The 14,246-nt window shown below is 34.9% G+C and overlaps 1 protein-coding gene across 3 annotated transcripts in view; it reads right to left on the bottom strand.

Moving 5' to 3' along the window:
- Window positions 1–14,246, bottom strand: part of SNX29 (sorting nexin 29) — a 138,790-nt gene that overhangs the window by 101,730 nt on the left and 22,814 nt on the right. For all 3 annotated transcript variants that reach the window (XR_013939797.1, XM_080557310.1, XM_080557311.1), the window contains exons 10-13: window positions 13,511–13,592; window positions 12,865–12,947; window positions 4,595–4,658; window positions 3,183–3,311 (exon numbers count right to left, since the gene is read on the bottom strand). Coding sequence is in view for 2 of the 3 variants with exons in the window: in XM_080557310.1 (XP_080413436.1) it covers window positions 3,183–3,311; window positions 4,595–4,658; window positions 12,865–12,947; window positions 13,511–13,592 (358 nt within the window). In the remaining variant the exon portion in view is untranslated. The remainder of the gene's footprint in view (window positions 1–3,182; window positions 3,312–4,594; window positions 4,659–12,864; window positions 12,948–13,510; window positions 13,593–14,246) is intronic.

Consider the following 14,246-nt stretch of genomic DNA (forward strand, 5'->3'; position numbering starts at 1 on the left):
CTGTAACAAGGCACAGATTACTAACCTTATATAACATTCGGAATAGTCTTGTTGTTTACTATACATGTGAATCATCCCCAAGATTTCAGGCATCATAGGTTACTCCAGAGCTTATTTAGAGTTGTAAGAAGAAAATCATGCCATTACAGCTGCATTTACCTTCAAATACCTTACTTATCTAAATTTAAGTGATCTAGCTTAAGAGACAGTTTAAAATTCTTTTCTGTGCACAATGGTAGCACAAAAGCAACCTGTAGGTAAGCCACCGCTGGTGTGCCCCAGGGTTCAATACTAGGGCCAATGCTCTTTAGCATCTTCATTAATGACCTGGATATGGGGACAGAGTGCACCCTTGGTAAGTTCACAGACCATACAAAACTGGAGGAGAGGCTGATACACCACATGGGAAGAAAGTCCAAGAAAATACTTGGAAATACGTCTAGTCCTAAAAAATACTTGGAAAAAATAACCGTTAGGATTAAAAATCTAAAGTTAGTGGCAGTGTCACACAAACAATTTAAGTAGGGTATGACTCAAAACTCTGCTTCTGCCCTCAGTTCATCTGTCTTGGCAAAGAAGTAAGCTGCATTAGACTTGGATACCTGGCAAACAACGTGTTTTCTAACACATCAGTGTTCCTGATGACACATCGAGAGAAGGGAAGGGGGACACATACTCAAGAAGTCACATTCTCTGAAGATTGACATTGCAGTACAAGGGATCTCTTTCTTTTCGGTGTAGGCAAAAAAGAGGTCTCATGCTCATTTCCCAGTGCACGCGTGCACTGTTCAGTTTCTGCTCCACAACTTTAAACCACGCTGTCTTCTCATTATTTTTTTTTTTATAAATACGAGAAGTATTGATAAAAATGCAACTGCATGACATGACCACAGAAAGCATCACTACTATTCTACTTTTTAAGACAATCATAAGCCTCTCTCTGTGTGATTAACAGTTAAATTACTCATCTTAGGTAAAGATTCACTTAACTTTTAAATACTTAAAATGAAATATTTTACTGTCAAGGGCAGTTAGAAATATTTTACTGTCAAGGGCAGTTAGATGATCATGAAGAGAGGACAGGACAACACTTCGTATGCTATTAAAGGGCTCCAGTACTTAATTTTAAATAGACAATTATTAAAAAAAAAAACGAAAAAGATTTCACCACTTCAGAAACTGGTACTATTCACACTGTTTGGCAACAACTGTTGTTTATGATACAGCAGTTGATAAAGTAGTCAGCCATGAAAACCTGTCAAGAGGACCAGAAAATGAATGAAAACCCACTGTTTACTCATTCTACAACCATCAAAAAAAGCCAGATGGTTGAAACTCAACTTCAACCTCAAGGACCCTATAGCACATCCAAGACAGATTTAATATGCAATGTCTGAAATTCCTCCCAAGATCAGTACCGAACCAACAACATATTCACACATCCATAGAGTCTGTACCACAGACTATGTACCACGGTCTGTATCACAGACTATTAGCTCAAGAAAGCAATACAACATGAAAATATATCCCTCAGGACATAGTTTAGAGACAACTGTTCAGTGCTTTAGGGAAAATATTTTAGTCATGGCCCACTGGTATGGGCAAAACATCTAATTAAATCTTTTGCCGTGAAATACTTCATACAGTCTTCTAGCTTAAAAAGATAAAGGGATTTTTGACTGGAAAAACATATTTAACTCAAGCGAACCACGCTGTCACATCATTTCCATCTATGTATTTCTGGCTATATGGTGTCCAACAGCTGATCTATTTACATTAAATATGGCCTGATTATGAGATTTCTTCTGAAGAATGTTAAATAACACTGTACTGTAATGATGAAAAATGTCAGATGAAGTCATGCTTTTTGCCATAAATCATCACAGAGCTAAAGCATAAAGACATTTTCACACCTGATTTAAAGATTAAGAATTAAGAGAAACAGCAAATTGTGGAAGGAACAAGACAGATTAACCCAACTTCCTGTCAGTTTGCTAATAGGACATAAAATAATGAAAAAAGACATTGTTTGTTTGTTTGTTTTAAAAAAGGACTGTTTGTTGCTGGTTTATTTTGTTAATGCTGAAAAATGATGGAATGGACTAAATAATAAACGTCTTTACGAAGTTTTGTTGTCCCCTCCTCCCCACTCCCCAAAGACTTCAGCATTTCTTAAATGATACGAAAACAAGTGTAGAAACTATTTGGAATATAAAAATTCTAAGCAGTCTTTACATATTTCTTGCTTAACAATTAAATACTTGTGATACTTTTTTTCCTGTTGGCTTCCAAGATCCCTTAACCGCATTGCCAGAAAAAAGTATTATACAAGTTGGAAAAGCATTCCAGACCTTGTCAAAGCTTAAAGAAGTGTAACAGTTGTTCATTCTTGTTCCAAGTCATTCGTTACAACATACATTAGAAATATTACTGGAAATAAAACAATAAAAAAAGAATAAAATCGGAAAACTAACGTTCATGTAAGCACGTATACCTGATACCAAACCTAAGAGAAATCCTATGACAGGATTGTTGTCTTGTTGACAGAGCAAGATGAAATATCTGTGGGATTTGGGGGTTCATATACTTAACTACATAAATGATTTGATGAAAAAAGTATGTGTGTGTACACACACCTCTAAATATTCTTTCATATTCACTGAAAGGCAAGCTCTTTGGTGATTTTTTCCTAATACACATCTCTTCAAAATCTGGTACTAGCATTTTTAAAAGGGAATATCTGAAAGATTTAGAATTCAGAACCAACTTTCTTTAAACAATTTTCCCCCTATTATATTTAAGTTCTGTCTTAAAACTGAGGTTTGGGAAGTACTACTTCCAGATCATGTTAGGCACTTGAACAACATTAAGAATAGAATATATCACATACTGGAAAAATCCCAGGACAATGATTATTGTGATAGCTCTATCAGGAATCTCCAAACTTTCAAATGGAGGAGGGGAAAAAAAGTGTGGGGTTAGAACTGTTAGAACTGGACCCCACAAAAAAAAGGTACATGAGGAAAGAAGTCTACTTACATTTACCTGACGTATTCCTTTGTATCAGTCTCATTACTTAACTGCCACTATTTTTGTGGCATGTATTTATTAATATTAGTCTAATTTCTTTTGAAAAATTACTTTTTAATTGTTGTTATTATGAGTATTTTAGTGCTCCTCACCTTGCCAAGGCTTGGACTTTTGTGGCGTGCCGCTCTTCCTGTTCTGCTGCTTTCCTTCTCCAGTTCTCCATTTCCTGCCTCAGTGCTGCAGAATGCTCCATCTCTCCATCAAGCAGGTTTCGCAGGGACCTGGAAGAAGGTAGCAGCATCTGTTAGAACACCGCAAACAGTAATTAGAGAATCTTATCTACATCACAGAGTAGGTTATCTGAATGATACCACTAATGTCATCCTAAAATTTCTTTATTCAATGTAAAAAAAAAAAAAACCACACCTGATTTGATTACACAAGGATATGAAAAGCTGCAAGGAAAAAGTACCCAATAAAAATCAGTTGCAAGTTCTTACTATTAATTTGTATTAATCTCGTCAGCATGCCCAGAGCACAACCTGTTACAGTATCTACTACACTACCACACAAAAAGAATTTCTTATCATAGTAAGTAGCTTATAATCTTGTTTCAGTGCTTCAGTGCAAGCTCCTACTTCTCAGAAAGAATCTACAAGCAACGTGTTTATTAGCCAGAGCAGAAGACAGGTAGGACTCTTGTCTCTACTGAGAGCACTGTCATATACCTCTGTGTAAAACCTTTGATGAAATATCAAAGGCCAGAATGAAATAAACATCCTCCCCCCCCCCCCCCCCCCCCCAAAAAAAAAAGGAAACTGAATGGGACAATAATTACCAATTATGGCAGTGAGGAGAAGAGGCAGCAAAATGGGATCAGTTGATAGTCTCAACACAAAAAAAAATACTTAAAATCTCTTTTAAAAACATAAGTTACCAAAAAAGTCTTTCTATAGAGTAACGATAGTACATCTCAAATATATTTTCATTTAGTCTTGTCATGTGTTCCAATATACTAAAAAAATAGGTTTGATGGCATTTTGAATGAATGACATTTTTACATTTACATCATTATTTTGTCCCAGGTAAACACGAGGACATTCACAAATGACAGCCACTTTCAGCGTAACATTGTTGGCAGTCCTATATCATTTCTGCACCGGGGTGGGGGGGGGGGGGGGGGTGGAACTTTCTGAATATTTGCATAAGGACAAACTTTCACTTATTCAGAAAGCTGCCTTAAGAGATAGTAAGAATCTTTTGGCTCTAAGTTTTGGTTTTGAAAAAACTACAATTTGTGAAACCTCCCAAAGACAAATGGCTATATGTGATTTGAAGTCAAAGGAAAAAGTAGACCTGTAAACACTACTCTTCGGTATCCACAGTTGAATATTAATTTATTACGCGTACCTTTTACAAAAAAACAATATATATATATATATCAGGAGCATGACAAAAAGATTATGCACAGCTTTATACAAAGGACAGCTTGTATTAGAGAAATCAAATGATAACAGCGTTCTGAAATTATATAGTGCCTCTTAACTAGAAAACAGAAAACTACCTATTCTGTTCTTCCAGTTCATCCTTTCTGTTCATCATGGCCACAATAGCTTGACGAAGTTCATCTAAAGACAAAAAAGAAGGGACAAAAAAGATTAATTTCTGTGTGTATTTTTGTTAATATCAGATCTAACAGCCACATACACAGTGGCATTAATTAAGCAACACACTTAAGATGACGTCAAGGTCATTTGCTATTCAGCAAAGCACCTAACAATTCTCTTAATCTCATCACCAACTTGTGCAATCTTTCAAAAATTGTATTATTTAAACACTGTATCAGAAGTACTGATCAAACTAAATTAGCCTGTATTTGGCTTTAATGCAAACTTGTAAATGTCTGTCATAACTACTGCTGATTTGTTTTTAATTACAGCCACATGGGGCATCTTAGGATACAATGCACCTTTTCACTGGAAGCATATTAGTGAAATATATTGTTACTTGTGTACCATTTTCAAATGTTTCCTTGCTATAAATCTTTGCTAGTGTTTTCCTTGCTATAAATCCTGATGCAGGAAATACAAGTATTACTGTGAGACCAGAGAAGAGCGATTGATTCAACTCAAGCTCAGTCTACTGTTTTAGAGGCAACAGGTTTTCTGAATTCTGCTATTACCTAAAAAAACCTTTTTATTTCTTCTTATAAATACCTTCAAAAATATTTTCCATCATTACATCAAGAACTAAAAAAAAAAAATAATAACTAACTTTTTCTTTGAACTTGTGAGAAATACCATCTTCAGCAGCACTACCATTTCAAGGGAGATTTTCAGTTTCAGTGAGGGGATAAGTTAAGGATCTTCAGCCTGTACACAAGTCAGTACTTCCTTGCCTTTTTTAGGGTTAGGTTTTTTTAGAGTAGCTTTTCTGTACTGTACAGAGAAGCGTCAACTCAAAGCCATGCTGGACTCCTGCTGCTATTGTAAGTATTATAGTGTATTTTACCATGCAACTGTACAGCTGTACTATTACTATTTACTACAAATTTACTGAAAAATATTAGGGATTAATCACCTAACCTAAAACAGATTTCAACTTCCAGATATTGCACAAACCCATGAAATACAGCACATCTTCAAAGATTTGCATGGCTTCTAGCAAACATCTGAATGGACATGTGCCCTAAACTCATTTTTTTTGGAAGCATCATTAACAATTTCACACAGGTTCATCAATAATTTTAGAGACCTTCTGCAGGGACAAAATACATTATAACATCCCCCTAACAGTTACACGAACTGTTCCTGTTTATAAATACAATAAATCAGCTGACTCTGTTCTGCAAGTATTCAAAGTAGACGTCAGCAATTTTTCTGAGCTTTTACTGAAAACCATATTAACAGAACTGGTATTACTTAATTTCTGCGAGCAACCAAAGCCACTGGACAGCTTTCTTCTCTCTCTACATTCATTTCACTGGCTTACCCATAACTTTCTTCATATTTTTCTACAGTTACAGAAGTTTTTGCCCTTTAAAAAAAAAAAAAAAAAGATTTAACATTGTGCTGTGGACCAGATTAAGTCTGTCCAACTCGTAGTAATGGGCAAATGTAAAATTTTATACTACATCAATCAATGTATCAGTCAGTGCAGATACCACAATTCAAATCTGGCATTGCTAATCTGTTGGTTAATTCCCCCTTGCAGGATTCTGCAGGGTTCTCATATCACTTGAAATCTGCCAATCCTATTTGCTCATGGTGGATTCTTTTCAAACCATTTCTGCTTCTTTGGCCATGGAGAAATTAGACAATTATTTTTCCACCCATTCCACATTACAGCTTGAGAAGTAGCTGGCATTAGGAAGAACCATTTCAGTAGGTCGAGGGATTTTGCACTCCATTAATTCAGCACAGAAAGAACAATTATTTTTGTACAGTAACTTAGCATCTTTATGAGTTCTCTATACAGCCAACCAAAAGAAAGATTCCAAATCTTGGAGAGAAGCCAAAGTAAAATTTGTGGGTATTAAACACTAACTTAAAAAAAAAAGTGGAGATTTCTGCTTTCTCCCTCAATAATATTACTAGCATTCAAAACCAAAGCTGCGATTACATTAAGTAGTTAATCAGATTTCCTAAGGCTGTGCTCTCAGCATAAAGAATGTTCCAGCATGCTTCTTCACCCATCACTCCTACCGCCTTCCCCGTGCTGGCACTAGTGTTTGTATACAGTGTCCTCACAGGAACTGATCCAGCTCAAAATCACATTTTTCTGCTGGGCTACTTTTCAGACAAAGAATTGCCAAGTGATCTTACTGGCAAGTTCAGTACTGCTGCTGGCAAAAGGCACGCAGCAGAAAGCAGTCAGGGCAGAACAGAACACCTTTTTTAGCCATTAAGGATAAGGAATACAGGGCAGAACACCCTTTTTGCAAGAAGAAAGTTCTGAACAGGCAACCATTGCAATTTATGCAGCAATTGTAGGACAAAAAAAAAAAAAAAAAGAAAAGATTTGATACTACAAAACATACTGTGTTCCAGTATTTTCATGCCTGTTTTTCAAGAGAGTCTGTAATAGCTTCTTACTTACGAGTAGTTATTTTGGAGGGAAAAAAAAGACTATATTCTGAGACTTAAGTAATATATTAAGTATTATTAGTAGTATTCTTTTGGTCATGATGAGACACTGCCACTTTGTGGGCAGCTTGGAAAAAACGGATTTTTTTTATTTTTATGTTTTGGCACCTGTAGAAAATTGGTGGATTGTAATAGTCCTAATATGTAATGTTATGATATGTAACCACCACTAATATATAATGTTATGACAATGGACCACATTCTGTCAACGTGAAAAATAAAAATTTGTTTAAAGGATGAGGAAAATAGAACAATCCAAGAATTGTTCAAGCCTTCTACAAGTGTATAATACAAGCAAAAAACATTCATAGTAAGCTTTCAGTAGAGTACCACAACAATAAAATAATGATCTCTTAACTATTATGTTGAATTCAGAATCCTCCTCAAGACAGCATTAAGCCAATGGCTTTTTAAATATTTCAATACGGTCACTAAAATATGGTAATGCGACAATCTGCACAAGCTGCTATTATTTCTCTGACAATAAAAAATTAAAGCCACTGCTACTCAAACAAGTTACTGTAGGGCTGACTGTACTTACACTGGGGTCACTACTCTACAATAATTGGTGGTATGCATCCTCAGTCTGTTTAAATGTGTACTGAGTTATTAACATTTAATTGACAGATTTTAAGTTGTCTCCACTTTTCCGATTCTACCTGCCTATTCAAACTGTAACCTTAACTTGCCTACTAACTTGATCTTCTTTCCCTTATTTTATCTTATCTCACTTCTCCCTCCAACACACACAAAGTAAGCAGAGCATGTAAGCAAGATTCTTATAGAGACTGTATTTTGCAAAAAAAGGAGAAAAAAGCCTCTTGAAATAAAAGAAGTTAGAATGCTTATTTATATTTTAATCTTTTTTTTTCTGAAAAATCATAGATTTTGCAGTATTGTTAAAGACACAGCAAAGCAGACACTACCAATTTCATAATCATGTATAGGAATGGGAATTAAGCAAATCAGTGCTTAATTTAGGACCACAAAAGCAAACACTCATACTCAGTATTTCTCAATAATTTTGTCCAACTATGTACAGCAGTGGAGATGTGGAAGGAAGAATCAACATAGACAACTGGGCTGGGCTGGGCAGCCAAGGTTCCAGGAAGGCTTGCACAGCCTGTGCTTACTCTAGTATTTACGAGTGGTAAATAAATAAAGATTACCAAGTTTAAAAAAAAAGAGAAATATTTCACGACATTTTTTTCCAAATTCATGATATTTTGATATAACTGAAGTGAATTAAAAGGACATACTCCTATCCTAATTCAAGCCCAACATTCAAAAATTTTAAAAATTGCAATTTTGTACTCTCACTTAGGCTTCTCTAAAATTCTTTGCAGTGTGTGAGAGCAGTCAGCTGAACACAACAAAGTAAATCCAGCATCATGCACTACAGCAGGTTGACCTCAAATCTACCAGAACATCCACAGTTCATTACTCTCGTTTGTGTGTTATGCTTGCCTCAGATCAGTTTATGATTATAACATTTTTTTCAGCACTTACTTCTCCTTCAGTGTGGGGGTTAGAAGAAGGAACTGGGGATGGGGTCGGGGGGGAATCTGGATGATACACACCAACTTGAAGGTTGTACCTTCAATTTCAAATTTCTCTGACTTCTGCCTGCATCCTCAATCTTTCTCCCTCTTTTCCCCATCCTCCCCTTTTTTCTTTTAATAAAGCAGTGGGAGGATAGCCAAGTATAACTGCTTCAGACAACTGTTTGATGTCAGAGTTTAAGTCCTACTTCTAAACTGCTTTGAGCTTGACATAGCCATTTACACTCTGTAAAGTAGTATTAACAGAAAGAGATACACTACTGTTACTAAGAAGCAGCATTAACACCAACATATCTAAAATTCAAGTGATAATCAGAATTTCATAAAGACAGATGTAAAATAACTCAATGTCTTTCAAATTATGTAATCTTAACAGCTGTTTTCACAAAAACTTTTTTAAAAAAAAAGACTCCCAAGTACTAACCAAAAACTCTAAACCAAGTCTTTCTTTAGCAGTAAAAAAGATAACATGAAACTTTAAGAATGTGCTTATTAGATTTTTCATATTAAATCTCACATTTTAAAACTCCAAGAATTAACTTCTATTATTGAAATTAACCTGTAGTGCCTAGTTACTAATAAAGTAAATATTTGCTTTAAAATGTTTTTAATTCACTTGCATACTACTTGAATAATCTAGCTTCTAAAAAGCTTTCCTAAAATCACATCCAGAGCATGAAATAGGTTTTAAAAGTGCCATGCTTTATGGAGCACCTGTCAATTTCCCAGCAATCTCCAGGGAATTCTTAAGCTTCACAACTCTTGAGCTATTTAGCCAAAGAAAGATTGGATAAGTATGATTTGCAATCACCTGTTATGAAGAATGAGCTGTAAGTGAAATCATCTCAGTGTACACAAGGTCATGCAGCACTCCTCTGCAATCCTGCAGATAGAATACCAGAGAGGGCTGGGAGCAGTCTACTGAAATGATTTTTTTTTTATTGTCCTGGATGCAAATTTACACGGGTATCTTCTGAGACAAAATAAAACCTTCAGCAGACTAGTTACATCTTATATAAGAAGTCTGACCTTTAGAGACATGCTCCCAAAGCCACTTGCATGATACATTGGCTATCAAGGCTTTACTGCTCCAAAATCCTCTAAATATTAGCCTGTCATGTCACTATTAATAAGGCAAATTTTAGTAGGAAACAAATTGGACAATATACTTTGGGCCTTCTACTGTAGAGAACAAATTGTCCTAACTTGGGAAAAAAAAAAAAAAAAAAAGAGTACATAAGATAAACTACAGCTTTTTTCCTCCACAATAGAAATTATACATCTACTTGCAGAGAAGTCACAAGAACTGAGAACCTTTCAGGGTCCGATGGCAACCAAGTTAAAGAACAAATGAAAAGCTATTTAGAGGACAGAATACAAAAAAACAAGCACCTTACTTCCCTACACAGCCTGGATAAAAATATCACGTGTAGTTTTTGTTCCTCAGTAAGGTTGTTCAGTGGTCATGAAGAACTGGGAGTTTTCTCAAGAATGTATGAAAAAACTATGGAATAGCAAATAATGCTACAACCTTTACTAACCGCTGTGGTTAAACCCAAACTTAAAAAACAAGGAAAATTACAGTGGAATAACTAAGTTCCCAAATACTTAATAAAATTAGCACTATAGTCAAAGAACCTTGTGAGAAAAACACGAGAGCCCTTCTAAAATGAAAGGTTTGGAACTTCCATTTTTTCCCCATAGCAAAAACAAAATTATACAAAAATGAAAAACAAAACAAAATGACTTGTGCTATATGAGAGATTTTTCTGGTGTAAAACAATGCTGAAAATATAGTCTTCCAATTACAATAATTAGATAACATGCAATGTTACTTACTATGCAAATATGACACGATAAAAACAATTTTTTAAAAAACTGGAAAATGATGTAATGGTACAACTACATAAATTTAAAGCTTCTAACAAACTTAATTCATTATTGAGTTGACTACAAGACAGATATTCATAAAGTAATGCAAGATTTCAAATGATGTCTAACGTGCACGTTGAAAATCTAACCCTACAGATTATGATTTCTCTTGAATGGTACTTGTTTTGTTGTGTTTTCCTTTAAGATGTATCTGCAGCCAAGTTAACCTATATAGATGCAAGGGAAATAAATTCAGGAAAACCATTCAAGATAACAGAAATTTTAAATTACAGTCTCTCATAACTTTTTTTTTTTTTTTGCATGCATAGCAGAAGGACTGAGAAAAGGTTAGTATTATACAAGCAAAATGGAAAGGAAGAAGAGGAAGAACAGATTCAGAATAAACTCTTCTCAAGCTTTGTCTTCATAATTAAGCAACACAAAAATCCACAGCCACTGGAGACCTCACAGTTTTTCTCTCTACACTTCTTTTTCTTTCCTGATGTGTTAGAATTAGTTGCCATGCAACCAAGCTATAAGCCTCACCATTTAATAATTCTTCTGCTAATTGCAATATAGAAAAAGAGCTTCAATGTCTGGGTTTGTCATAGCACTGAATTCTTACTGTATGGAGAATCTACGATCAGTAATAACAAACTTGAGAAAAGAATTATTATTGAATGTATCTGGGATCAGCTATTATAAAGGTATTAACCTAAAAGTATAGCCAGCTGAATTTTCATTATAATAATTATTTACCAATGGTTCTACTGGCTTCATAGCTTATATGTTTCCTCAAAACCTTGTCTGAAATGCCAAGCTAATGATTATGTTTCTTTTGATATTGTGGTTCATTTCATTTAGAAACTGCTAAGTATCAACAATTGAAAATCTCAAGGTTTACTTTCTATTTTATAGCTGTCCTAACTACACATGTGCACTGAGCAACTGAAAGAGACCAACTGCGGCCCCTGCTGGTACCTATGAAACAATAAAATCAGTGAAGTGCAATAAAAATAGGACATTTCCCATTAAAATTCTACGACTGAAAAATAAAGCTAAAACATAAGTACAAAAGGATTAGACTATAGTAACACCATGAACAGAAAACACCCAATGACCAAAGCATCACAGTGCTTTCAACAGTAACTTCATCTACATCTTCAACTATGTCACTTCAAAGTCTCAAACTAGATTTTCACTTTATAAAGCACTTTGTAATAAAGGATTTTTCAGCTTTGTAAAGCTCACTCAGCAGATATTTACTAGAGCCTGAATCAGAATTCAGCAAAAATTCATGGCTTATCTTTAACACGTCAATCAGATACCATTTGAACATGAAAATAGAACACAGGGTTAGAATACCGTAGTGTTCATTCATTTTGATGATTTCATAAATCACTTTCACAAATGAATCTTGTCTGCATCACTTCTGTATTCCCAAATGTCATCATTTAATATTTGTACATACTTACGTAAAAAAAAAAAAAAAAAAAAACAAGAAACAGACATACCCTAGAGCTTTAGGAACAAAGCCACATTCACCAGCTCAGTTACAGAACTTTCTGTACAGAGACAAAAAGCCATACTGGCTTACTTATTTACATAGCTGGACAGTTTAAGTATTAAGACTTCTTTCTGCAAATTTATGTAAAGAAAAGGATGGAAGATGGAATAAATAAACTGACGGTACTGCTAATCTCTCTCCTACAGCAAAGGCCATTTTATTCTGTCCAGTTCAACTCTTAACACTAATGAAAATAAGACTGTCTTCCACATTAATCTTAAACAGTTTTTGTTTATGAAAGGCCACATTTATGTTTGGAACAAATTTTCCCTATTAAAACCATAGACTGAGTAGAGTTCTTGGGTTTTTTTTCTTTGCTCTCCTGGCATTAAAAAGCAGGAAAAATAACTAAGTAAGATCACATCAGAACCAACCATTAGCATTTTCAGAACTTGCAGAAATCGAAAGATGTTAATCAAATTAAATCATTACTATTAATTTAAATACGGAAGCCACTACTAGTATAAGGATATTTATAGCAGTTCTGTGGAAAAAGAGGCTCATGTCATACAGGCTGCAATGAACCATAACGTGGTATCAGCCAATTCAGAATCATTTCTGATGTGGCCAGCACATCAGAAATGAAGTGCTGCATGCCTCTCTAAATAGATCTCCTTGAAATAAGAGTAGAAATGAAGGACTTTAAAAGTTAATTCCATTAATCTAGATACATCAAGGAAGTACTTACTAATTGTCATGGATTCTGGCACAGTGGCTGAAGGCAACATATTGCTTAAAGTATTCACTTGAGCTGCAGGATTGACTTCCACTCTAAAAAGTAAAATGTACATAAAAGTACATAAATGTGCATAAAAGTACAATGCCATCAATTAATGGAAACAAAACCCTGAATTCAAAACTGAAGCAAAAAGAAACTAGAAGTCTCGTCATCTATTCAATGCATGTAATCATACACAGAAAACAACTCATATTCAACCAACTTATGTTTAATTGTCCTTTAACTTATCTGTTTTGTCTGATTTTTGAATACACGCAAAAAAGGTTCAAATCAACAGGCCACAGAGAGTACGGTTAATAAACAACAACATAAAAGCTATCTCCAAAACCTGGAGGCTACACCTGCCTGTCAATTCAAGTTGATATAACTACATGACTTCTTCAAAATGACCAGGAAAAGTACAATATATGAAAATTATAAAAATAGGGAAGTGTAGGCTTTTGCATTTGTCTTTCCAAAAATTTCCAAGAGCAGCCTGATAACAGTTTGTTTTCCAATACTGCGTAGCTATTTGTTAGGCAACAATACTAAACTAGCAGCTATAGGTGGAAAGCGTTTTTTTGCCTTTTTCTTTTAAAATGTATTTGACATGTACCTGTAAAGATGATCAGATCTTCTTGGAATCAGTTCTACTGCATCAACACCACTTTCATGCCTCTCTCCATTCTCCAGGTTATCTAAAGTAGAATGCACATGCACAAGCGTCTTCAATTAACAGTACTTAAATAAAGCAATACTTACCTTCACTAAAGAATTTTAAGTGCTTAAAAGCTTTCTCCAAAGCTGGCTTCTGTACTTTCACACCGAATGCCAGCAGAACTGTAACACCGCCATCAGTTTCAACAAAAATTATTATTGCAAAACTTCTTTTTATAGTTTAGATGTTGACATTTAACATTGACAGCAATGTTGTACATCTATGAAGAGACTTCTTATTGAAGTTATTTTTGCAAGCCCCAGGAGTTCAATTAACATGGCATCTGATACTCATTACAAATCTGTTTTATGACTTGCAGGAAATCAATCTGTGGTTCGTCCCCTATATCCGAAACCTTGCAGAGGCACCAGTCTTTTATACACTCCCAACGGAGCACCATAGCTTTTCTCTGACTTGCTATGTATACATTTGGTACACATGGCTGTGAACCAAATACCAGGAATCAGATACTTTTCAGAAAAGCATGGATAATATACATCTGTCCACACATCCACAACTGCCAGCATCAAAATACACATATCACTGGGCCCGCCGTGATGGTGGAAGGAAAAACAACAACACCTACCTTCTGTGAATGTATTAAGAAAAAAAAAAGAAAAATCATTTACATTTT

This window comes from Anser brachyrhynchus (genome assembly GCF_964034855.1).
Source record: "Anser brachyrhynchus genome assembly, chromosome: 15".
In the NCBI taxonomy this organism is placed as follows: Eukaryota; Metazoa; Chordata; class Aves; order Anseriformes; family Anatidae; genus Anser; species Anser brachyrhynchus.